The sequence below is a fragment of the Anabrus simplex genome, chromosome 9, assembly GCF_040414725.1.
Source record: "Anabrus simplex isolate iqAnaSimp1 chromosome 9, ASM4041472v1, whole genome shotgun sequence".
Classification (NCBI taxonomy): domain Eukaryota; kingdom Metazoa; phylum Arthropoda; class Insecta; order Orthoptera; family Tettigoniidae; genus Anabrus; species Anabrus simplex.
In genome coordinates this window covers 164,502,169-164,528,765 of record NC_090273.1, presented here as the reverse complement: position 1 = coordinate 164,528,765, position 26,597 = coordinate 164,502,169, and the positions used below count along the sequence as shown (strand labels likewise).

Sequence of the window (26,597 nt, the reverse complement as noted above, 5' to 3'; positions counted from 1 at the left end):
CCGCCGAACTGTTTGCTATTCGACAAGCCCTCATTACCATCAGGTCACATGCGTATGATAAGGTTACGATTTTCACGGATGCACAAAATGTTCTGCATGCCTTATGCTCGCCTCTCTCTTCCCCTAATTGGTACTTATATAGCGTTAAGTATCTCTTATATATCCTTACTCGTTCTGGTGTTTATATAACTCTAGTTTGGGTTCCCAGTCACTCTGGTATCATGGGGAATGAGACTGCTGATCAGGCAGCTAAACGAGCATCACAACAATCCCCCTCTCTTTTTCTTGCGATCCCCCCTTCTGATCTCATTCATGAAGTGCGGGAAATAGCATATCAACATTGGCAGTCCGATTGGAATGAAACGTCACGAGAAAAGGGATGTTTTTATCATCAATTACAACCTGTTATTCCTCTTAAACCGTGGTTTTATTATGGTACGTACTCTCGGCGCCATATCACATCTATTATACGTCTACGTTTTAATCATGCCCTTACTCCCCAATATAAAAATCGTTTTCATCTTCCTCCCCCAACTTCCTGTGCTTGTGGCTTGTCTGATACTGACAGTAATCATCTTCTGTTACAATGTCCTGCTTTTGATGTTCCCCGCCAACGCTTCCTATCCTCTTTGCTTAACATGGGCATCCCCTTCCCCACAAGTATTTCGTGTTTATTATCCTCTCTAACTCCTACTCTTGTGAACAGCATAAATCAGTTTCTTGATGAAGCACATATTATATTATAATCCCCTGACAGTCTCTTTATGCTCTCTCTTCCATTGCAAAATGTTTATCATAATTTTGGTAGGATATAAATCTCTTTACCCTCTGTCTATATGTTATCATCGTTTCTTGTGTGACTCCTATGGAATGTTTTTTTTCTTTTTTTTTCTATCAATTACTTTTTAAAGTACAATACGAGTGATACATGTGTCAGTGTTAAGTAATTAATGTTTTCGTGACTGGACGATAACACATGAGTCCAACCACACCTTTCAAGAAGAAGAAGAAGAAGAAGAAGAAGAAGAAGAAGACAAGATGTCCTAAACATTTGAACACACCAGGAAGGCAAAACAGGGAAGAAAAGATAAGTTTATACCGTAAATAATTTAAATAACGTATTTGAAAAGTGACATTTTCTAATTATGCGTAATATGCAGTGGTGTCATAGATTTATATTCAAGAAAAGTGATGTTACGTGTGGAAAAGCATTGATATAAGAACATTGGAGGAGAATAGTTAGTCATCTAACTAAAATGACAAATCCTTTGGGTTAGGATGTATTTAATCAGTGAAAACCAGGTTATGCATTCGTAATGCTGTCTATATTGAGATGTTAACTTACTTCGGCTGGTAATATGATACGGCATTGTGGTTAGTGTTATAATTATATTAGGGTGTTATACCACGAAACGGTGATAATGTAATACCATATACAGGTTATATTGAGACCATAAGAAGACATGAAGAATATGAGAGGAATCTGAAGAAAATTTAGAAGGAAATGGAATATATAAGTGGATAAATAATAATTATGAAGTCATATGCGTGAAGTGAAGATAGATTATTGCGGTTATTGAAATGAAGGATGAGATATGATATGAGAAATGTGAAGCAGATGTTATATATATGAAGAATGGTCGTGTAATAAGAAGAATAATGATAGTGATGATTATTTTTTCGTCGAGATGAAAGAGTTGGATATATTTTATTGATGATATTAAGTTAGTTGACACGATTTAAGGTTAAGAGTAAATGTATTTGATTCCGTTACGTATATTAATCCTTCAGTATTCCATGTATAGCACTAAATAAGATCCACGTAACTTGCATATGTCGGTTAGATACCTGCAGATCATCAAAAATGAATCCATATAGGGAAGTGAAAGTGAAATTAGCCCATGTTATCCTGAATTCTTAACCACAAATGTATTTATTCAAATAGAGTTAGGAGGCTTGTTTGCTCATTTTAATGGTATCACTGAAGAGGTTCTCCGTAATTGGACGATGATGACATTGGTTATTGAAGTCTTCTTAGATGACAGACCACAGAATTTCCAGAAATAACAATAAATAAGATGTCAGGTGTTACTGGTGACATGACAGATCGCATATGGTATAAATATTTGGCACTTAAATTAATTTTGGGAATTTATATTTTATTTTTGATGTAATGCAAACTTTTATTATTTGAGAGTGAAGTAATGTTTCAATGACTTATATTTATCTTTTCTTCCTTGTGTATATGAATATAAAAGGCATACAACCTGAAATACTTGAGAAAAATGAATGAGAAAACGAATGCTTTCCTTATACTAAAGGTTGATAAACGTGATAGAAACGTAATAATGAAATTAATATTGAATTTTCACGACCGCATTGTAATCGAAACAGACTTTCAACGTATTAGGTCGTGTTACGTACATGTGGTACGTGTTGAAGAGATGTTGAGTACAGAACAAAAATGGCCAGCCGGACACCAGTGGGATCCGAACCCACAACCTCCCGATTTCGTGTCGGTTGCTCTACCAATTGAGCTATTGTGGCCTAGGCCATCTTTGTTCTGTTTGAAAGGATCTGAGCTACAGGTCTGGCACTGCTGCTAGCACACTGTAGAGTGCGTTTTAAGTCGCCCATTGTTAGGCATGTCAATGAATATTGAATTTTCACGACCGCATTGTAATCAAAACAGACTTTCAACGTATTAGCTCGTGTTACGTACATGTAGTACGTGTTGAAGAGATGTTAAGTACAGAACAAAAATGGCCAGCCGGACACCAGTGGGATCCGAACCCACAACCTCCCGATTTCGCGTCGGTTGCTCTACCAATTGAGCTATGGTGGCCTAGGCCATCTTTGTTCTGTTTGAAAGGATCTGAGCTACAGATCTGGCACTGCTGCTAGCACACTGTGGAGTGCGTTTAAAGTCGCCCGTTGTGGGGCATGTCAATGAATATTGAATTTTCACGACCGAATTGTAATCGAAACAGACTTTCAACGTATTAGGTCGTGTTACGTACATGTAGTACGTGTTGAAGAGGCAAAACAGACTGAAAACGTGTCAATAGATCTGCAATGTATTGTGTCAAAATTGTAGGGGAAAAATTTAAGGGATTACGTTGTGTATAAGCAAAGAAAGAGTACCTAACCCAAACGTGATTTTAATTTAATAATTTGTCATAAATGATGAGTATCTCTGAATCATTTTCTATATTCAACAGAAATAATGTATATAGCAAGGACTTATATTTTCTTTGATATCATAGGCCTTTAAATATTTCATATAAACATTAATTTCATTAGTTGGATGGAGAGATAACCAGATTTTCTACAGAATATTCAATTTCCATTTCACTTTCAAGATCTTTTAACTTAATAAAGAGATGTTAGATGAATTTATTTAATTTTTTTAATGGTATCTTAGGGTAGATAAGTACTACTTACTTACTCCTCGCCGCTACAGCCCTTGTAGGCCCTTGGCCTCTCTGACGATTGTAACCCAATCTTTAAGATCTTCTGCACGCCTCTCCATCTTCTTATTCCCATCTTTCTTAAATCCTCCTCCACATCATCCAGCCATCTGTTCCGGGGTCTTCCTTTCCATCTCCTACCACCTGGATTTCCCTTATAGATCTTCTTGACAGCCCTATTATCTGGCATTCTCTCCACGTGTCCCAAGCACCTTAATCTGTTGCTTTTTATTTCGGTTACGATACTTGGATGTCCATAGAGTTCTTCCAATTCTTTGTTTTTCCTAATTCTCCACAATTCCCCTTCCTTCACCGGGCCAAAAATCTTTCTCAGTATTTTTCTCTCCCATCTGTTCAACAGTTCTTCATCTACTTTGGTCATTGTCCATGTTTCAGAGCCATAAGTTACCACTGGTCGTAATACTGTTCGATAGACTGTCAACTTTAATCTTCTACCAAGGCTACGCGATCTAAACACTTTCAATAAAGCTAAGTAAGCCCTATTGCCCGCAGCAATCCTAGCTTTTATTTCCTCTTTCATGTCATTATCTTTTGTCACCAGCACTCCTAAATACTTAAACTTTTCACATCTCTCGTAGTTAAATCCCATTTAATTTTATGCACTTGTCTTCCCTAACTACGGTCCTCCTAGATGCAAACAGGTAATGAGTTTTAGCATTATTCACTCTTAGGCCCATTTCACCTCCTTCCTTTTCTAATCTATCCAGTCCTTCCTCTAGGTCTTTCAATCTTCTAGACAGCATATCAACATCATCAGCATAAGCCAGATTCTGTGTTACACGGTTGAACAGCGTACCGCCTAGATTACCGACCTCCACCTTTCTCATCACACGATCCAAAACCACATTGAAGAGCAGGGTAGATAACACATCCCCTTGCCGCAAACCTTGGTTTACTTCAAACTCTTTAGTAAGATTTCCTTCTATTTTAACCATGCATTTAGTACCTGTTAGGGTCATTTGTACCAGTCTTATCAATTTAGTTGGGAACTCCATGTCCATCATTGTTTGATACAGTTTCCTTCTCTTCACACTACCATAAGCCTGCCGAAAATCCACAAACAGCTGATGCACATCCGCATTATATTCATAGCATTTCTCCATTATTTGCCTGACAGTGAAGATGTGATCTGTTGTTGATCTACCCTGTCGAAAGCCACTTTGGTAGTCTCCTAGTATCTGCTCAACCAGTGGAGTGAGTCTCATAGACAAAACCTTGGCTAAGACCTTATAAACCACACTAAGCAAAGATATACCTCTATAATTTCACAATTTGCTTTATCTTTCTTCTTATGAATTGGGCAAATAATTTCTAAGCTCCAATGCTCTGGCATTTGTTCTGTTTCCAAAATTTCCACAATTAGTTGGTGAACAAGTTGCGTCAACTGTTCACTCCCGTATTTAATCATCTCAGCTGAAATGTTATCACTTCCTGGAGCCTTATTATTCTTCAAGTACTTAATTGCCGTCCTCACTTCTTCTATAGATGGTACAGGCTCTGGTTTTAAATCTAGGCTAGGATCCTGCCAAGGCTGCCCATCCTCTTCTTCCCATCTCACCGTCTCTGTAGTCACATTCAACAGTTCACTAAGTATTCCGCCCATCGGTCAAGAATCCGGTCTCTTCCCCCAATCATGTTTCCTTCTTTATCTCTACAGAATACAGTGGTTGAAAACATTTCTGTACGTCCTTTATTTTCCCATAGAACTTCCGCACTTCTTGCATATCATATTGTTCCTCCAAATCTGTAATCCATTTACTCTCAGCCTCTGTCTTCTTTCTCCTACAAATTCTGTCTGCCTCTTTCCTCTTCTTCCTAAATTCTTCTACATATGTTCTTGTTTTCCTGCTAAACATTTTCTTCCTTGCTTCATTTCTTTCCTCAACTGCTCTTCTGTAATCATCACCAAACCATCCTTGCCTTTCGGTCTTTACCTCCACTCCTAGTACTTCATCCGCAGTTTCCTGCAATGCATCCCTCAATAAAATCCACTTTCCTTCGATGTTTTCCACTTTCCAGCTTTGTTGTTTAGCCTCCAATTTCTTCTCCATCCTGCATTCATATAGTTGTGCAGTTTCTTTATCTTTCAATTTTGAGACCATATTTCTCCTTGGAGCTTTCCCTTTCTTAGCAGATCTGTAAGTTGCAATACGTTGCCTGTATTTTACCCGTACCAAGTAATGGTCCGAATCACAATCAGCTCCCCTACAACTGTCAACTTGTAGTATGTCAGATGCATGTCTCCTATCGATTACTACATGGTCTATTTGATTAAAGGTGACACCATCTTGTGAACACCAAGTGGCTTTCCGTATATTCTTTCTCTGAAACCATGTACTCTTCACCACCATCGAGTTTCCCATGGCAAAATCAATTAGCCTCTGTCCATTATCATTTGACTCATCATGCAAACTTTCCTTCCCAACTGTCTCCCTATAGGCTTCTTCTTTACCCACTTTAGCGTTGAAATCTCCAAGTATGATTTTTACATCTTGTCTTGGGATGCATTCTATTTCTTGTTCCAATTGTCCATAGAACATATCTTTCTCTTCATCCTCAGCCTCTTCTGTAGGTGCATACACACACACAAGGGTGATATTGAAAAAAGGGTAGATAAGTACTTATAAGTATCTCTAGGTTAAGAATGATAGAAATTTATGAAAGGACATGAATTAATTTGCGAGATGGAGACGTCCAATGAGCTGATATGATACAAATTGATCCGTTTGTCTCACCCGATGACTCTACTTCCGAAACCTACGACCCAAAATCGATATTGAATTGATAGATGATGGTAACAATGAGCTAGTCTGGATCTGTTTGTGACTCGTCCAGGACTGGGAACGGCGCAATATTAACTTAATAAAATCACATGATTTTTTCCATAATTTACACAACAAACTAACAAAATTTTGTAATGTAACAAATCTCTTGTTGCACTTAACAAGTGGAAAAATGAATGAACGAACTGTAGAAACATGTTACACTTCTGAGTAGGGTTTGCTGTGCCTGTTGAGACATTCACTGTACTAGTGAGTTCTAGGTCTAAACCATCAACGATACTAATTCAGTGTATACTAGAGGTGGGGTGGATACTTTCAATGGAGAGAGTTGAGTTTTAAAAACAAACTGGCAACTTTTCAGCCCTCTCTCTGCTCTTACCCTTTATCACATTGTGAACATCTACCATCTCTACTTATATGATTAAAATTTCATTTCATTCACTGTTCTTGGACAACACTATACTTGAGCCACAAGTACTTCAACTTACTCACCTCTTGAATGGATCCTTGTCTCGTAGAGCAAGGACAGTAACGAATGACTGCAAACAGAAAGGGAATGTTATTAACAGGATTTAAGTACAACATTTAAAACAAGTTATAAATTATACTGAAAATCAAAATGGTAATATAGTTGAGGCTGGATATATTAAAATAAAAACGCAACAATTTATACTCCACATTTCCTCTGAACACAGCACCATCATGTTAGGTACAGGGAGTCTGAGCGAAAAGTTAACTGTTCTCTTCATTTGCCTGAAAGGTGCTATAACTCTGTTGTTGGTCCTGTTTGAAGAATCCTTAATTTATTCTCCGCCTTGTCATTATAAACAAAGTCCCTATTTGCATGCATCCTGGAATCTTTCGGAGGATAGCTTTGATAGGGAAGTCTGCTACCAGAGAGTTGGGACAGGCAATTTAGTGACTGAGAAACTAGCCTTCAAACTTAGTTTCTGTCCACCAGCCTTTTGCCAGTAACTGTGAACTGTTACCCATCTCCAACAATCTCATGAACTACACTCTAGTGTATTGTGAAAGATGGCTTTTTGTGCTAAATCCTGAGAACAATGATGAAAACAACCTCGATCAGCAGATTCTCGAGGTTCTTTTGGGCAGTTTGTGTTTGATAAAATGTGCCCCAGCACATCGAGCAAGATTAACCCAACACAAACCCAGGAATGAAACTACTTGTCCATTATACAGTCCAGATGTAGCACATCTCTATTCAAGGAAGCCGAATTGATAATCTTGAAGAGGTCAGAAAGGCATGTGCAGAGTTTCTTGGCTCCAAATCCAAGGGTCTGTATTGCCAAGAAATTTGGATGCAGGCAGACAGGTGAGTGAAACGATGGGCTTCATTCTTTAGTTGATCATCCTGCTACTGTATGTGACTGTATGTGACTGTATGTGGCTGTTTGGCCGACGGTCTGCCAGCAAGTACCAAACAAGGCAAACTAAGGGAGAACCAATGGCTATGGGCCGAAGAGTTCTCCCTTAGCAGGTTTGATGAAATCTGTGTGTAGGAAATGACCCACAAATTTATCACAATGCTGCTGCCTTGCAGATTGGACAGAGGACTATCAAAGGGTAAAGCAGTTAACCCTTACAGGAAAACCTCACCTTGTGTTAGGCCAGCAAGGGAAGAAAATTGTCAAATAGCTCTCAACATTAAAATGATCCTCGGATGTAAATAAAAACCAAGACACAAAACTCCTTATGCGTATAATTCTGGTAAGGATGACAGTGGTAAGTCCAAAGTTAAACGGAATTATCCAAAGAAGAAAATTCCGGGACGGAAAAAAGAATTGAAAACAGCAACATTAAATACTGTAACACTGACTGCTAAATGTGAGGAGCTTGTAGAGCTCATGGAAAGAAGGAAGACTAAGGTCCTTGGAGAGTGAAACAAAGTGGAAAGGATACAAACTCTAATGGCATGGTAATAAGAAGGAAAGAAGGAACTGTGAGGCAATCATAATCAGCAAGAACATTGATGCTGTGGCTGTTATAGAATATGTTAATGAACAAATTATTAAGCTAATCAACAAAAACATCCTGACCACTTTTCACGTTTATGCTCCATAGACTGGTTGTAGTCAAGAAGAGAAAGGTGACGTTCTTCAAGAATTAGAGGACCACGTTGGAACAAGATAACACTCATTGTTATCGGAGACTTAAATGCTGAGGTGGGAACTGTAAAGACAAGGTATCGGTCCTCATGAGGGTGAATGTCTCCTTGATTTTTTGCATACGAAACAAATACACCTTGTTCAAAAAGCAGCCGAGCTATAAGATGGAATGGAGAGCAGAAATCTCTTACTATGTCATTGTTGATATCGGAGAGAAGAGGCTGGAACATTTGTTAGAGATGTGAAAGTGCTGCCAGGATAAAGTTTAGGTAGTGACCACCTTAGGAACCATCATGGTAAAAAGATAAATACCAGGCATAAACCCAAGATAAAAGTTTGGAAATTTGATAAACCAGATAAGAGGTCTCAATACCAGATGAAAATTAGAGACAAACTGCCCAGATGTGAAGTGGGGATTTAAGAAAACCCTGGCGGGCATTGCAGTCAATATTGTTGGCAAAACGAGTAGCAGAGTAAGAAACTCCAAGGTGGAATGAAACTCTCTGAACACCAATAAAGGAGAGAAATGAAAAGAGGAAACTAAGATATAGACAATGTCAGAAAGGTGTAAGTCAATGTCAGTCAGCTGTACCAAGACGTGAAGCTAAAAGTGAAGAGAATCATTTCTAATGAGAAAGAGAAAGCCTGAACTGAATTTGCAAAGAAACTAAAAGCGGACAGCAAGAACAAGTGGTGAGAAACAAGAAAAGGACCTATGAAGCAATAAAGGCCCTGGAGAAAGAAGACAGAAAGAGATATTTCGAAAAATAACACTCATTATTATGGGAGACTTAAATGCTCAGGTAGGAACTGTAAAGACAAGGTATCGGTCCTCATGAGGGTGAATGTCTCCTTGATTTCTGCATACGAAACAAAAACACCTTGTTCAAAAAGCAGCCGAGCTATAGGATGGAATGGAGAGCAATCTCTTACCGACTATGTGATTGTTGATATCTGAGAGAAGAGGCTGGAACATTTGACATTGCTTCATTTTTGCTAGTTTACTCATCCATTATGAGTCTACGATCTGTGAGCGCTTGATGTCTATGATCCAATACAGCAGCCTCCTTGTTTGTTTATGACCACGTGTTGTGATTTGTTTTCAATAATTTTACGTTCTAATTGACGCATTTGAGTTACTTTTCGTAATATATTAAGTTTATTATTATTTCTACTGTAGTTAGCAATTTATTTAAGTCGTTGTAATGTTGTAAACAGTACATTTATCACAACAAGGCATGTCATCACATAGGCCAATTTTGGGAGAAGAAATTGAGGAACTTTTGGGTTGCTTTGAAAATGTTTTTTTTTTTTTTTGCTAGGGGCTTTACGTCGCACCGACACAGATAGGTCTTATGGCGACGATGGGATAGGAAAGGCCTAGGAGTTGGAAGGAAGCGGCCGTGGCCTTATTTAAGGTACAGCCCCAGCATTTGCCTGGTGTGAAAATGGGAAACCACGGAAAACCATCTTCAGGGCTGCCGATAGTGGGATTCGAACCTACTATCTCCCGGATGCAAGCTCACAGCCGCGCGCCTCTACACGCACGGCCAACTCGCCCGGTGCTTTGAAAATGTAAGCGACTCTAATTTTAGTGAAAGTGATGATTATGATGTTTCTCGGTCTTCAGATAGCGCACCAGAAAATGATGGAGCCGTGCCATTGGCTAATGGACGTACAACAGCTCCTGCAATGTCAAAGAGTGATAGTGACAGTGAATTAGATGATTCTTGGACTGAATGCATATTCCCTGAAAGTAATGTTGTCCATGCCCACCATTTTTATGAAATCCCAGGCCCAAAACGTGTAGGCCTACCTCAACCTGATGCTCCACTTTCATTCCTGACACTATTAGCTGATTCTGTATGTTGTTCTGATCTTCTGAACTGTTCTGCTACCAGACACAGTTCTCTCAAATGATTACTATTACTCTCCCAAAATAGATGACAGGTTACACTGTTGGTGTCATTCTCTCCACATGTTCAATGTTTTTGGAAATTAGTTTATAAATTGGAAAGTAGAGCTACATTAACAATATAAATTGGTACAAAATGATCCCATATAAGAGTTAAGATTAAATATCTTCACTTAGTCACTTTGGATTTAGGATAAAATGTGCTAATTAATTTCAAATTATACTTTTCCCTTTTTAAATTAAAAATAATATTTCCGCGCGCAGTATTCCACCAAATGCAAGTCACATGTTTATATTCCTTGGAGTATATCAAGCTCACGTACCAAATTTTACCTCCATATGTTTTAAACTGAGACGTTCATTAATTTTGTATACAGTGATGCAAAATCCATTGAAACATGCAAATGATGACCTACTATGGGTCGGCATCCAAAGGGTTAAGAACCATCACTGAACCACAGCTTGAAAAGGAGCAGCATGGTTTTACGAGGAATAGGGCAACAGCAGATCTGATATTTTATGTAAGGATGATCATGGAGAAGCACTGGGAAAAAGGAAAAGATGCCATCTTCATTTTCCTAAATAATGAGAAGGCTTACGGCAGTGTACTGTCCCCTTCAAATTTGGTCATCATTGGATTATTTACGACAGGTCGACATTGAAAGTTTTATTGTTCGCCAGGAGTTGTGTTTAGCATTTGGAAAGCTGCGGAGCGCACCAAACTGTTTTTTTCTGTCAATTCAGAGGGACAAAGTACTGACCGTCTTCGATCGAGAGCAGAGTAAATCACGTGACAGGCTAGTGTCCCCAAGCGAGGAACGCGCATGCCGACCTCGCAGCGAGCACACAAGTTTCCAGAAACAGTCACGACCAATTACAAGAGACCCCGTGAACCAATGATCGTCTCTAAGAAAGCGAAAACTATAAAACATCATGTTCACATTAAATCAAACTCTACTCTTCTACTCTGATCTACTTTGCGTTACTCTGCTCTGCGACTTTGCGCTGACGATACTCATCGGGACCATGTGGAAAATAAATTCAGCCGTGCAGACAGACATCCACTCTGCTAATTTAGTGCAGTTATTTATAATAAAGTCTTATGGAGTGTACTTCAAAATTGGTGATCCAAGTTAAGTTCATTTCTCCACGAGAACATTAAATATTCCGACGTGTGTGTGCAAATTCTAATATCTGTTGCATTAGTTACAGCTTACATTACTGGCACGTGGCGAAACTCATCCCAACGAATCGACGTGAACTTCAAGATAGATTCTTCCTCTACAAAGTTCAGCGTAATTTCATCGTGGGAAGTCAACTGCTGTGTCTCCATAACCTGCTAAGCATGTAAGGCATTTCTGGCTGGAGGAGGTGACTGACGGGAAAATGCCGGAATGACGGACCTCAACCTGGAATCAAACTTCAGCTAAACTTGAGTACCATTTTAACTGTCTGATATCTTTCTCATCTATGTAAAACTAGATGATCTTTCTTCCCTAGATCGTAGTTCTATTAGTTTCTGCTGTAGACCGAGTTACTTTCATTTTCATTTCTCAAGGTGTCATGGTAGATGAGTTACATGTGTGTGACTGAAATTTGAAATCTATTAGACTAGCTGTTGTAGTCTGTCTTTGAATGAATTTTCATATCCAGGATTTAGACATATTAAAAATCACTGACCACGCGATCAACTTCATTTGCTTACATGTGATACTGGAAATATCGTGATATGGAGTTGTACGTAATTTTTGTGAGATAGTGTCGAACTGAGTGTCATCTAAGTTCACTTGTAATTCTTTAGGATAGAGTCATCTAATTTCACGACATTTCAGGACTGGTAGACCTAATAATCACTAAAAATAATAATAAATTGAAGTAGAAGACCGGGTTAAGAATGTAATTAAACGGTCGTGGGTTATAAATTGTCTTAGAATTCCTCATTTGATACTTGATGTGCTCAGTTCATGATTGCGCCTGGAATATTGGCAATCCTGCGTGATATTAATTGAATAATTTGTTGCTTGTGTCTTTGGGAGCACAGTGTGAATTATAATAAAATAGAGCACGTGTTGAATACATTTCATGAATAGGGAGTAATAATAGTGTGATTAAGGCTCACGAATGCTAGACTTGTAACTTGTAACCCATGTGATGGTGATGATTATCGAACTCTATTAGAATCTTCAAATTAATCTCTGAAATTTAGATGGATCTCCGTTGCTATTTAAAGAGTATTTCATTTCAAGTGATAAGACTAGTTCGATCACCAGCCACTAATTGAATTGGGAAAATTACCAGACATGAGTTCACCTTCCGGATCTTATTGATGCGACCATGCTAAAAATAATTAATACATCCATGACGGCAGGATTCGTTGTAAATATTGTGTATATAAAATACGTTACCTTGTGTGAATGTGATGTGTGTGTGATGTAATTAGGAATATTTTCATGTTTTTACTTATTCTGTGTATTTTTAATCTGGTTATGCGTTCATCGCGATGGCACGGATTATTTCCTACGTCGATTTACCACCATGACGATTTGTTATATGTACTTTAGGGAACAATTTGCTGAGAATAACATCGAGTAAGACCAGGCTAGGATTTAATTTTCAGTTATCCCAGATTTATACAAAAGATCGTCTAGTTCATTTCTAGCAAAGGCAAGCGATTTATAAATTAATCCTTAACTAATTCACACGTTATGAGAAATTTTTCAGGGCATTTATATTAAAATTTCCAAATATTTTCAAACTGATTTGAAACTTTAAATACTATGCAAGTAAATTTAAATGTCCACAAACGGCATAATTAATTTGAACTTAGGAGATAACGAGTAATAATGATATTAATTAATTGATTAATTAATTAAAAATGTGTATCATGATTACAGTGAGAATTATTTAGTGAAATACACCAAGTTGTAAACACGATCGTGTGATGATAAAAGTAGATAATACTGGAAATTAATAGTAATTAATTAATCATGATCTTGTGGAGTCAACTCAGATTTCCATCAGAATTTCTACTGATGTCATTAACGAACGTTACACACCTTAGTTAACGAAATTTATCAGTGCCTAACAGTGACCACGTGTTGAAATTGTAATAAATTAATGGAAAATTCAGTTTAATTTTGTGATGGAAATAATAAGCGAGATAGCTGCCTGCTAATTTCGCTGTGGATAATTATAGAAGGCTCATGATACATTTTCATTTAATATATATTTCTTTTAAGAGGCAGTAAAGGCTTAATCCCTTTTTGTTAATTTTGATTCCAGAATTTAACCATCGAGCTGGAGGACGAAGATTATTTTGATCGATAGTAAAATGATACAGGAAGGTCAGACATCATGAAAGAGCATTGTATTTTATCTCATCAAGGATATTTTGTTGTTCATTGATGCTTGTGTCAATAAATGTCAGAATGTTGTTTTTAAAAACATTTTTTTTGCTTGGTCGTCACCCCTTATTCCCTTAAATGCCTCTAGAAAACAGAAGCCATGAACGAATGGTCCATCTTGGGATCTCTCGCTCACTGACTGGGCTTAGCTGGGCAATAAAGGGGGCAGTACGGACACAAAAAAATTGGGAATGCCTTGAGAATAGATCTATACAGGGTTATTACAAATGACTGAAGCGATTTCATAAATTCACTGTAGCTCCACTAATTGACATATGGGCACGAAACTCAACAGTCATGTAGAAAAACTCAAAAAAGTTTAGGTCTGCTGAAGTCGCACTTCCGATTTCTGCCATGAGAGTGCAGCAGCGGTGTGCAGTGTGTACGAAACTTCAGAACGAAGTGCTACACAGATCCACCAACTGCTAACTCCATTCGGCGATGGTATGTGCAGTATGCCTCTGTAAGGCGAAATCAATGGGTCGGCCTGCAGTAACTGAAGAAACAGTGCGGGCAAGTTTCACGCGTAGCCCACGGAAGTCGACGGAGAGAGCAAGCAGGCAGTTGAACATACCACAGCTGACCGTTTGGAAAATCTTACGGAAACGACTTACCGCTTCCAATGGCTACAAGCCCAGATTCCCAATGACGAAGTCAATTGCCTTGAATTTTCGGCGCGGTTCTAACAGCGTATGAAAGAAGATGAGTCTGGTACGAAACTTGTCTTCGGTGATAAAGCAACATTTTTAATGGTGCAGTGAACAGACACAATGTTAGAATCTGGGGGGTAGAGAATCCTCACGTTATAATGCAGCACATTCATAATTCACCAAAAGTTAATGTGTTTTGTGCAGTCTCACGGTTTAAAGTGTACAGCCCCTTTTTCTTCTGCGAAAAATCCATTACAGGACACGTGTATCTGGACATGCTGGAAAATTGGCTCATGCCGCAAATGGAGGACAGCCCAGACTTCATCTTCCAACAGGATGGTGTTCAAGTTCTAAAGTGATTGTGATATTCTGGTGTTATCATAACCACAGACAAAGATGGTTGATTTTGCGCCCATGTTGTAGGTGTTTCAGCAATAACATCTGTAGTTAAAAACTCTACACGCTTAGATGGTGATGTATCATTAAGTTCTTCTTCCTTATCTTCCTCTTCTTGATCTACAAACTGCTTCTTCTCTTCCTTATCTTGTTCATGCTTCTCTTCTTCTTCTTCATGCTTCTCTTTATGATATGATGTCTGCATAGAAACAAAACTTGAAGTAGACTGCGGTAATGAAATAGAATTAAACATTTCTTTGAGTGGTGTACTTAGTTGTGTTTTTTTTTTAAATAAATCCGTGTCTGCTTGAATACGTTTAAGCTCTTTAAATTTCCATCGAATATTGTTTCGAGCATGGATATGTTTTTTAATCTCCTTGCTAGATGTTAACATGATGATGGTTTTTAATCAAGTAGTTACTGTAATTCTGTGTTAATGCATATAAAATGATCGAAACCCATGCGATATCGTCCATGCTGAACATCACTTTCTTTATCAATAACTAAAGAGCTGTAATAGTGTAATGTCCAACATTTAGCACACATACGTTTAAAGTCATCGAATGTCATATCAGTGTTAACGTGATCGTTATACACATGTCGCATGTTGCGCTCATCTTGCCGAAAAAGCACAATAACATTTGCGTTGTCGCGTATCAACTGCTTAGGCACACGAGAATAGGTTTGACACAAATAGATGCAATCAACATATTTATGCCGTCCCATTCTAAAGAATGCACGAATAACGTTTTGCTGTTTTGTTGCGACATCATCAAAGATCATAAGAGAATTAGGAAACACATCGTCTGGTGATGGTACTTGCTCATGCGAATTAAATTTAAAATATCTTATTCCATCTTTAACTAGATCGTGCATTACAGTTTGTAGAATAGTATATAGCGGTTGATAGAGTGACTTTGCAAAAACGTAAACATTCTTGAAGCGTATACCATTTACAGAAGTAATAAGTGTAAGTAAGAGATTTGTTTTCCCGCATCCAGATGGGCCTGATATAATACATCGAACAGTAAAAGGAAACAACGTTCCATGACGTTTTCTTGTAGTTGTACTAGAACTAGGTAAGAGATGTGGTACAATGTCGGTAACAGGTAGTGTGTCTTGGTGCTTTATAATCTTCATGATAACTGAATCATAAAGTACGTAATAGTAATATATATATTAAACGAAACAAGAGGTGACTGTTAGTTTATGATTTGCTCTTGACTAGTAAAGTCGTTAAGTATATAGGAAAATTTTTTAAAATTTTACTTCCACCTATTCAATAAAATACAAGATATTGATATCCAACTTAAAACATTTTTCAGACGTGAGACATGTTTCGCCTCATATTTTGAGGCATCTTCAGTCACTAATCAAAACCTTATTCTGTCAGATAACATTTCAATTCTACAGCTATTGTACAAATGCTCATGAAATAACTAAAACACAATTGTAATGATAAAACATGTGTTGTTCACTTGATGAAAAAGACGTCATAGGATGGTACAGTGGTACAGAAGATGGCTTGAAGCCTTGGTCAATATTAAATTTTAAATACCGCTATATAGTGGAAAGCATATAAAATCATTTCATTAAAAATATACAATGCATTCAAATGATATTAAAATAGTAGGATCTTAAGTGGTACATTCAAAAATGGAGGTGTCTTACAATTATGAGTGGCTGCTGATGGTTTAAAGCCGTAGTCAGAGTTTGATGCATACGTAGAATAACACATAAATATGAGGTAAAAGAATATGAAAAAGGATTACATTAATAAATATAAAAGATAAGGAAAAACATTCCAAAATGCTGGGCAAATGTTGAAGACGCCTGCAATGTTTGAAGGTCAAACAGTTCAAAGGTAGTTTCTAAAATAGTTCAGCAAGATTGTGTAGACATAAAGTTTAGAGTTGGCTTGAATTTATTTCGAGTCATCGGTGTAAGTTTGTAGAGAATGATGATATGCAGTTATTCTCTACGTTGGTAAAATTTGACTTGAGGTTGAATGGCTGTTGTTTTCATAACTGATTGACGATATATTTTCAAAGTGTTGAAATTGGAAATTTTTATCTTATTGACGAATGCTGTGAAATGAAGAAAGGAGAAAGTGTATTAATTTTGATGAGAATGGAAGAAAAAACTTGGGAAGGTTTTTTTAAAAGTGTTGATGAAGAGAGGATGTTGGTGCTTACCTATGGCGTTGTTGGCCTGTTTGACTTCTTGTGTGAATCGTTTTTAGGATACTAGTGGTCGCTAACGTTTTTACTCCTGGTGTTGTACGCATGTCGTCTGTGCGGAGGGGAATGGTTTGGAGGGGGCGGGGCTATAGGTTTGTGATTGGCGCACGGAAGGGAGTTGTGTATGGTGGGGGAAGTGGAGGGGTCTGAAGCATTTTTGAGCTGAAGATTGGCTAGTGGAGGTGAGTTACGTAAATTTGGAGGGGAAGGGGGTGTGATGTGTTTGGTGACGTGGAAGGAGTGTTTATTGATACTGTATAGAAAATATTGAAGAAATTGTTGTCTTGAAAGTTTACCTGATCAAACAATGCCACTAATTGTCATATAAAGGGCTTCTATTGTCTATTGGATCATTTAAATTTTTATTAGGATTGAATTTTTGACCCAAAAATATATATAAATTCTCGAATTCAGTCATGAGTCTACCTTTTTTTAATCTTTTTAAAATTTGAAGGTCCTGTTCAATTGTGGTAAAATTGTGCCCAGTTTCTTTCATGTGATTGCTCATTGCTGAGTGTTTATTATGTTTCTGAGCATTGAAATGTTCGGAGTACCTAGTTATGAAGCTTCTTCATGTTTCTCCGACGTATGAACTGGGGCATTCATTACATTTTAATCAACAGATACCGGAGCATGACTATTTATTATTATCGGAATTTATTGTATTGTGGTTGAAGAATATTTTTTGGTTTGAATTTTGAGTTTTGAAACCTATTTTGATCTGTTGATTTTTTTAAGGTATTGGTTATTTGATATATGATTGGGTTGGTGTATGTAAAGGTTGCGTACTTTGATTTTTCATTTTTTATTGGGGAGAGGTTTGTGGATAGTTTCAATTTAACCTTATTATTTAGTTTGTCTATAATGGAGGGGTTATATCCATTGAAAGACGCTATTTCTTTTATTGTATTTATTTCTTTTTTTTTAAATTGATGGTTGAAAGGGGAATTTTTAGAGCTCTGTATACCTTACTGTAAAAGGACTGTTTGTGTGATTGTGGATGTAGGGAATTTTGTTTAATAGTTATAGATGTGAATGTGGGCTTTCTGTAAATTCGGAAATCAAACTTATTGAAAACTCTTGTTATTGTTATGTCAAGAAAATTAATGGAGTTGTGGTTCTCATCCTCTTTAGTGAATTTGATGTTGTTATCTAGATCATTTAAATAAGTTAATATGTTCTCACTGTTGTTGAGATTTTTGTCAATTATTACTAGCGTGTCATCGACATAGCGTAGCCATAGATTTAATCCACTGATGTTATTTATTATTTTGCTGTTTTCGAGGTTATCGATATAAATTTCAGCAAGGATTCCTGACAAAGGGTCTCCCATGCCCAGACCTTCTTGTTTGTATATTTTATCGTTGAAAGAGAAATAGTTGTTTTGTAAGACAAAGTTTAGTACTTTTAAAAATTCTTCCATTTCTATTTTGCTTAAACTGCTATGTTTGGAAAGATTGTTTTTTATTATTTCTATAGTTTTTTTAGCGGTAATGTTTGAATACATGTTAGTGACGTCGAAAGAGCACATTATGTGATTAGGTTTTAAGTTGAATTTTTTAAGGATTTCACATAATTCTATTGAATTTTTAGGGTGTTTGTTATGAAATTTAAAATGTTTTTGAGAAATTTTTGGAGGAATTGTGAAGTTTTATATGTCGGGCTATTTTGGCTGTTTATGATCGGTCGAATGGGAACGTCCTTTTTATGTACCTTGGGTAATGATCTGACGGTGGGTAATTTGGGGTTCATATTAATGAGACTTCGGTATTCATGTTCATTAAATAAAAATGGAGAATCTTTTAAGTGTGTTTTTAGGTTACGTTGAGTTTTTGTAGTGGGATCCTTTGGGATTATTGTGTAAGTTTCATTAGAGAAGAACTCCTCTGTTTTACAGATGTAATCTTGTTTTTTCATTAAGACTATAGTATTGCCATTGTCGGCTTTAGTTAGTATGATGTTATTAGTGTCAACTTTTTTTCTTAGTTCTAGGATCTGTTTTTGTGAGGTAGAGTTATTTTTGTTAGAAATTTCTTTTACAAGAGCAGGCAATTTCTTTCTAATTTCATATTTTACATCATTTTGTTTGTCCGTTGGAATTTGTTTATTTATGTTAGCTTCAACCTCGGCTATTGTGATGATTATATCTTCTGCATTATGTGGGTTGGGCCAATTATGTTTTAGGCCTTGGTCAAATAATTGTTTCTTTGTCTGAAAAAACTGATGTCAGATAGATTGATTGTAGCAGGAACATTGTTCCAAGGGGACGGGGATATTTTTATACCACTGTTCCGATTTAGCGATTTTGCTTTTTCTTTTATTAAATACGCTAATTTGGGATTTAGAGTTTCTTGCTTTTTCCGGAATGTAATCTGTATTTTATATGAAATACTAGCTGATGTACCCGTGCTTCGCTACGGAATTCTACATTGAATTACAGAATTCTACGTTAGGTAGTGTACATGTTGTGAGCAAGATTGTATTAAATTACATAGCACTGAACGTTACCCTAGAAACGCAACGGGTCAGTCACCAAACATCTATTCTCATATGAAAACTGGGTTATGGAATTTTCATTGTAATGGTAGGCACTCTTGCCTACAATCAGACATAATCAGGTTGGGGAGTTTTCATTATAACGGCAGACATCCACTCTCCACCTGCCTTTTTACATCCTCGGAAAGACCGTCTTAGTAGCTTGCCAATTAAAATGAACATAGGTCATTACAATGACGTCAGTAGGAATGGCTCGATTAAAAGCACAACTTTCATGTGAAATACGTGATCAATTGAAAAACCACACATGTTCTCACTTTTAATGAACCGCACTACGCTGCCGATCTAACAGTGCAAAGTCCCAGAGCTGGAATGACCACTCCAGACAGCCGTGATCAGTGAACACACTTCGTCTTATTTCGGCCGGGTGGGGGTGTCGAATAGTGGAGACTCCCAGGGCAAAAACTATGCCATTTTACTAATCCGTTTCCTAGGAGTACCCGATGAGTCGGGAAATCTCAGTTCACTACACAGGCGGCGGAAAAATATATCAGACTTGGAGGTAAATTTTTCCTCCAAGCCAGAGGAGAAATCCCCTCTTCACTGCTAATTTGGAATAAAATGAATATAGAATTTAATTAAAGTGAAGAGGAAGAAGTTTTCCTTAAGAAACGGCTCTTTTCAGGGTTGAATTTTGAGTTATTTAGTGAATTGTGGTGCTACAATTTGGAATAGGCCTAAATTGTTATTCTAGACCAGGTCATACTACTATTACTACTACTAAGTGAGCCGCTGCCTTAAGTATGCACACTGCTCATTCAAACCAGCGCGTCAGAGTAGGGATCGAATAGCGATTAAAAGCAATGCTTTCATATGAAATACTGAATCAATTGAAAAACCACACATTTTCTCACTTTTAACGAACAGTACTACGCAGCCGATCTAACAATCCAAAGATCCAGAGCTGGAATGACCAGCCTAGACAGCCGTGATCAGTGATCACACATCGTCGTATTTCGGCCGGGTCGGGGTGTCGAATAGTGGAGACTCCCAGGGCAAATTCTATACCCTTTTACTAATCTGTTTCCTAGGAATACCAGATGAGTCGGAAAATTTCAGTTCTCTACACTATGATGAATCAGTTTGTTACGTACCGGCAGTATCAGAAAATGTATGAACCATAGGAATGGCATGCTAAAGAAGAAAGTTTTGCAACTCCCCAGCTATTTCCCGGCAATATTCAGTCAGGCTGTTATACTCGGTACGCAGCAGTAATCCCATCTGAATTGAGCTGCAGCATAAGAGGCAAAGAACACAATGGTCAATGTAATGTTATTGTTGATAACAATGTTATGCGTTTTCAATATTGTAGGCCTGCACGTTTAGTTTTCTTCCAACTCTGAAATACCATTCTTATCATCGTCGCTACGGTAGAACTGAATAAAACATAAATGGTAGGAAATTGTATTCTCTATCACTTTTGTTATGTAGTACTTTTCGATAGGGCCAATAACATAGGTATTTAAAAATCAAATTTTAGCCGCCTTCCCCTAAATTACAATTTCATCCAGGGTGAATAAAACTGTTTAAACTTGGAATGTATTTTCTTATTCTCCGACTCTATATAACGACTTTCATTATATTCTGTTAACCCATTTTCTCGTGGCTCGGCGTTGATATGGACTTAGCAACAAAAATACATATTCATGAATATCTGTGTTATCAAAGCCGGTACGGTAACGATGTATGATATAATTGATCAGAAATTTAATTCTATATAACTTTCGTTATGCAGTATTTATCGATAGGACCACTAATAATATAAATATTTGAGAATAAAATCTTAGGCCTTCTCCTAAACTACCATTTCACTCAACGTGAATAAAATTATTTATGGCCTAGATTGTAGAGGCTTATCCCCCGACTTCACATACCGATTTTCGTTAAATTCTCTTCAGCCGTCTTCTCGTGATGCGTGTACATACATACAGACAGACAGAAATTACGGAAAAGTAAAAATTGCATTTCCTTGTTACTGTGGACATGATCGATACAGAAATACCATTCTTTTAAATTCTGAGCAATGTACAGACAAAACTCTTATATAGATAGATGTTGTCGATAAGAATTCCATTCTAGAGGTGATAACGATTGCGCGATAATCAAATGTTCGCGATAAAGTTGTGTATTCAAAAAGATTTCTTTTTATACAGTAGTTTTATTTCATTTTTGAGCCAAATATTGTTGATTTTATTTTGAATGTCTACAGATTTACGTTTCGGAATGTTTTTCCTTTGAGTTGATTTTAAAAACTTCGGCACTAAATTGAATCTTGCACATTCTTTTAGGAACGGAATATGCTTTGATATCTTGCTAATTTTAGTTTTAAGGTTTTGATACTTGTTTTTGTTAGCCTGGTTGGCTATATTATTACAACTAATGAAAATCATATTTCTGTCCGTATAGAAAATTTCAATCATATATCAAATAACCAATACCTTATAAAATCAACAGATCAAAATAGCTTTCAAAACTGAAAATTCAAACCAAAAAATGTTCTTCAACCACAATACAATAAATTCCGAAAATAATAAATATTCAGGCTCCGGTATCTATAGATTAAAATGTAATGAATGCCTCAGTTCATACGTCGGAGAAACATGAAGAAGCTTCATAACTAGGTACTCCGAACATTTCAATGCGCAGAAACATAATAAACACTCAGCAATGAGCAATCGCATGAAAGAAACTGGGCACAATTTTACCACAATTGAACAGGACCACCAAATTTTAAAAAGATTTAAAAAAAGGAAGACTCATGACTGAATTCGAGAATTTATATATATTTTTGGATCAAAAATTCAATCCTAATAAAAATTTAAATGATCCAATAGAAAATAGAAGCCCTTTATATGACAATTAGTGGCATTGTTTGATCAAGTAAACTTTCAAGACAACAATTTCCTCAATATTTTCAATACAGTATCAATAAACACTCCTTCCACGTCACCAAACACATCACACCCCCTTCCCCTCCAAATTTACGTAACTCACCTCCACTAGCCAATCTTCCGCTCAAAAATGCTTCAGACCCCTCCACTTTCCCCACCATACACAACTCCCTTCCGTGCGCCAATCACAAACCTATAGCCCCGCCCCCTCCAAACCATTCCCCTCCGCACAGACGACATGCGTACAACACCAGGAGTAAAAACGTTAGCGACCACTAGTATCCTAAAAACGATTCACACAAGAAGTCAAACAGGCCAACAACGCCATAGGTAAGCACCAACATCCTCTCTTCATCAACACTTTTAAAAAAACCTTCCCAAGTTTTTTCTTCCATTCTCATCAAAATTAATACACTTTCTCCTTTCTTCATTTCAGAACCTACCAATCTACAACTTTATTTCAACAGCCACATCAAACCTTCACAGCATTCGTCAATAAGATAAAAATTTCCAATTTCAACACTTTGAAAATATATCGTCAATCAGTTATGAAAACAACAGCCATTCAACCTCAAGTCAAATTTTACCAACGTAGAGAATAACTGCATATCATCATTCTCTACAAACTTACACCGATGACTCGAAATAAATTCAAGCCAACTCTAAACTTTATGTCTACACAATCTTGCTGAACTATTTTAGAAACAACCTTTGAACTATAAACAACCTTTGAACTGTTTGACCTTCAAACATTGCAGGCGTCTTCAACATTTGCCCAGAATTTTGGAATGTTTTTCCTTATTTTTTATATTTATTAATGTAATCCTTTTCATATTCTTTTACCTCATATTTATGTGTTATTCTACTTATGCATCAAACTCTGACTACGGCTTTAAACCATCAGCTGCCACTCATAATTGTAAGACACCTCCATTTTTGAATGTACTACTTAAGATCCTACTATTTTAATATCGTTTGAATTCACTGTATATTTTTAATGAAATGATTTTATATGCTTTCCACTATATACTGGTATTTAAAATTTAATATTGACTAAGGCTTCAAGCCATCCTCTGTACCACTGTACCACTTATTTCATGAACATTTGTACAATAGCTATAGAATGTTTGAAATGTTATCTGACAGAATAAGGTTTTGATTAGTGACTGAAGATGCCTCAAAATATGAGGCGAAGCATGTCTCACTTCTGAAAAATCTTTTAAGTTGGATGTCAATATCTTGTATTGTATTGAATAGGTGGAAGTAAAATTTTAAAATTTTTTCCTATATACACTGACTGACAGAGCAAATGCAACACCAAGAAGGAGTGGTTCGAAAGGGATGAAGGTTGGGGAAAAAACAGAGACGGCACGGACGAATAATTGATGTTTATTTCAAACCGATATGCAGGTTACACAATTCGCACGGCATCGACTCAGTAGGATGTAGGACCACCGCGAGCGGCGATGCACGCAGAAACACGTCGAGGTACAGAGTCAATAAGAGTGCGGATGGTGTCCTGAGGGATGGTTCTCCATTCTCTGTCAACCACTTGCCACAGTTGGTCGTCCCTACGAGGCTGGAGCAGAGTTTGCAAACGGCGTCCAATGAGATCCCACACGTGTTCGATTGGTGAGAGATCCAGAGAGTACGCTGGCCACGGAAGCATCTGTACTCCTCGTAGAGCCTGTTGGGAGATGCGAGCAGTGTGTGGGCGGGCATTATCCTGCTGAAACAGAGCATTGGGCAGCCCCTGAAGGTACGGGAGTGCCACCGGCCGCAGCACACGACGCACGTAGCGGTGGGCATTTAACGTGCCTTGAATACGCACTAGAGGTGACGTGGAATCATACGCAATAGCGCCCCAAACCATGATGCCGCGTTCTCTAGCGGTAGGGCGCTCCACAGTTACTGCCGGATTTGACCTTTCTCCACGCCGACGCCACACTCGTCTGCGATGACTATCACTGACAGAACAGAAGCGTGACTCATCGGAGAACACGACGTTCCGCCATTCCCTCATCCAAGTCGCTCTAGCCCGGCACCATGCCAGGCGTGCATGTCTATACTGTGGAGTCAATGGTAGTCTTCTGAGCGGCCGCCGGGAGTGCAGGCCTCCTTCAACCAATCGACGGGAAATTGTTCTGGTCGATATTGGAACAGCCAGGGTGTCTTGCACATGCTGAAGAATGGCGGTTGACGTGGCGTGCGGGGCTGCCACCGCTTGGCGGCGGATGCGCCGATCCTCGCGTGCTGACGTCACTCGGGCTACGCCTGGACCCCTCGCACGTGCCACATGTCCCTGCGCCAACCATCTTCGCCACAGGCGCTGCACCGTGGACTCATCCCTATGGGTATCGGCAGCGATTTGACGAAGAGACCAACCTGCCCTTCTCAGCCCGATCACCATACCCCTCGTAAAGTCGTCTGTCTGCTGGAAATGCCTCCGTTGACGGCGGCCTGGCATTCTTAGCTATACACGTGTCCTGTGGCACACGACAACACGTTCTACAATGACTGTCGGCTGAGAAATCACGGTACGAAGTGGGCCATTCGCCAACGCCGTGTCCCATTTATCGTTCGCTACGTGCGCAGCACAGCGGCGCATTTCACATCATGAGCATACCTCAGTGACGTCAGTCTACCCTGCAATTGGCATAAAGTTCTGACCACTCCTTCTTGGTGTTGCATTTTCTCTGTCAGTCAGTGTACTTAGCGAAATTTTCAATACGGACAGAAAGATTATTTTCATCACTTGTAACAGTAAAGTCGTGTACAGCATGGTGAAACAACGATATCTAAACGACATGAAGAAGAAGAAAGCAAAAACTGTTGCATGGAAAGATGTTAAAAAGGCTGCGCAAAAAGCTATTCGAGGTGAATACAATCCTCGTGTAGCTATTACTAAGGCATTACGCGCAGCAAGAGTGAGAATTTCTCCAAAGTGCAGAGCAATATTTAGTAAACGTGCACGAATTATTCCTGTACCAAAACGAGGAGGATTTCTTCCTGCTCTGTTTGCTGGCTTAGCAGCTTTAGGGCCATTGCTAGGTGGTGCTAGTGCTGTAGCGAGAACTGTCATAGCTGTAGAAGAAGCGAAACAACAGTTGAAAGAGAGTGAACGTCATAACAAGACGATGGAGGCAATTGCGTTACGAGGCAAAGGTGTGAACATGAAGCTAGCACTATACAAGACAGGGCTTGGTATCTACATTTCTCAAAAAAACGTCTACTGAATGCACTCCCACATCGAGCTCCAACGCATGATGAAGTTTTTACGTTTGCTAAAAGAAAGGAATTCATTATTTTCGAGGTGTGTATATGCGCGATCAACTACCAGCGCGCCCACGTGAACGTGAAAGTGCCGTAATTAACTTAAGAGTCGTGGCCCTGGAACTCATTACGGTGCTTATGTAAAACGTAAATCTAAAGTATGGTATTTTGATAGCTAGGGAGACTTACCTCCTCCTTTTGAGCTCATGCGTTATTTCGGAAGCAGTGCAGACATTGTTTACAATAAAAACCGTGTGCAAAACTTTAATACACGCATATGCGGACGATTATATCTTATGTTCTTATATCAAACCCAGACAGTAGAGAAAGAGCATTAGTGTCTACGTGATGACTAACAGTGAAAGGACGTTTGCTGTACCTGGAGAAGGACCTGAAAACCGTCTATTTAATCCGCCAATCGAACTTAGCTATCAGCCGCACAGTCTTGGACTAGTATCGTTTGAAAGCTACAATAAAATCTATAATGTGCGTGATGGTGTAAACAAGTTCTATTACGATGAGTATGTGCTAACACTACCCTCAGGTAGTTATTCAGTAGACGATATTCATGACTATATTGAAAGTACGTTAATTGATCAGTTTGGAGAAGATAGTTTTAGTAATCATTATTACAAGTTCTCAATCACTATAAGCAACACTACACATAAATGTGTTAATGAATCATCATTTAAGATTGACTACAAATCACAACCTGATTCGATTGGACCATTGCTTGGATTTTCATCGAGGGAGCTCCTACCGAACGTATGTTACGAGTCTGATCAACCTATAACACTCTTCGATGATTATCATGTGAACATTACTTGTAATATTATTTACAGACTTGAATTGTAATCTACAACCTTCGCACG

General features: G+C 38.0%; 1 protein-coding gene across 1 annotated transcript in view; it reads right to left on the bottom strand.

Moving 5' to 3' along the window:
- Positions 1-26,597, bottom strand: part of senju (UDP-galactose transporter senju) — a 406,714-nt gene that overhangs the window by 115,548 nt on the left and 264,569 nt on the right. Inside the window, exon 3 of the mRNA XM_067153636.2 lies at positions 6,767-6,813. Coding sequence (XP_067009737.1) covers positions 6,767-6,813 — 47 coding nt within the window. The remainder of the gene's footprint in view (positions 1-6,766; positions 6,814-26,597) is intronic.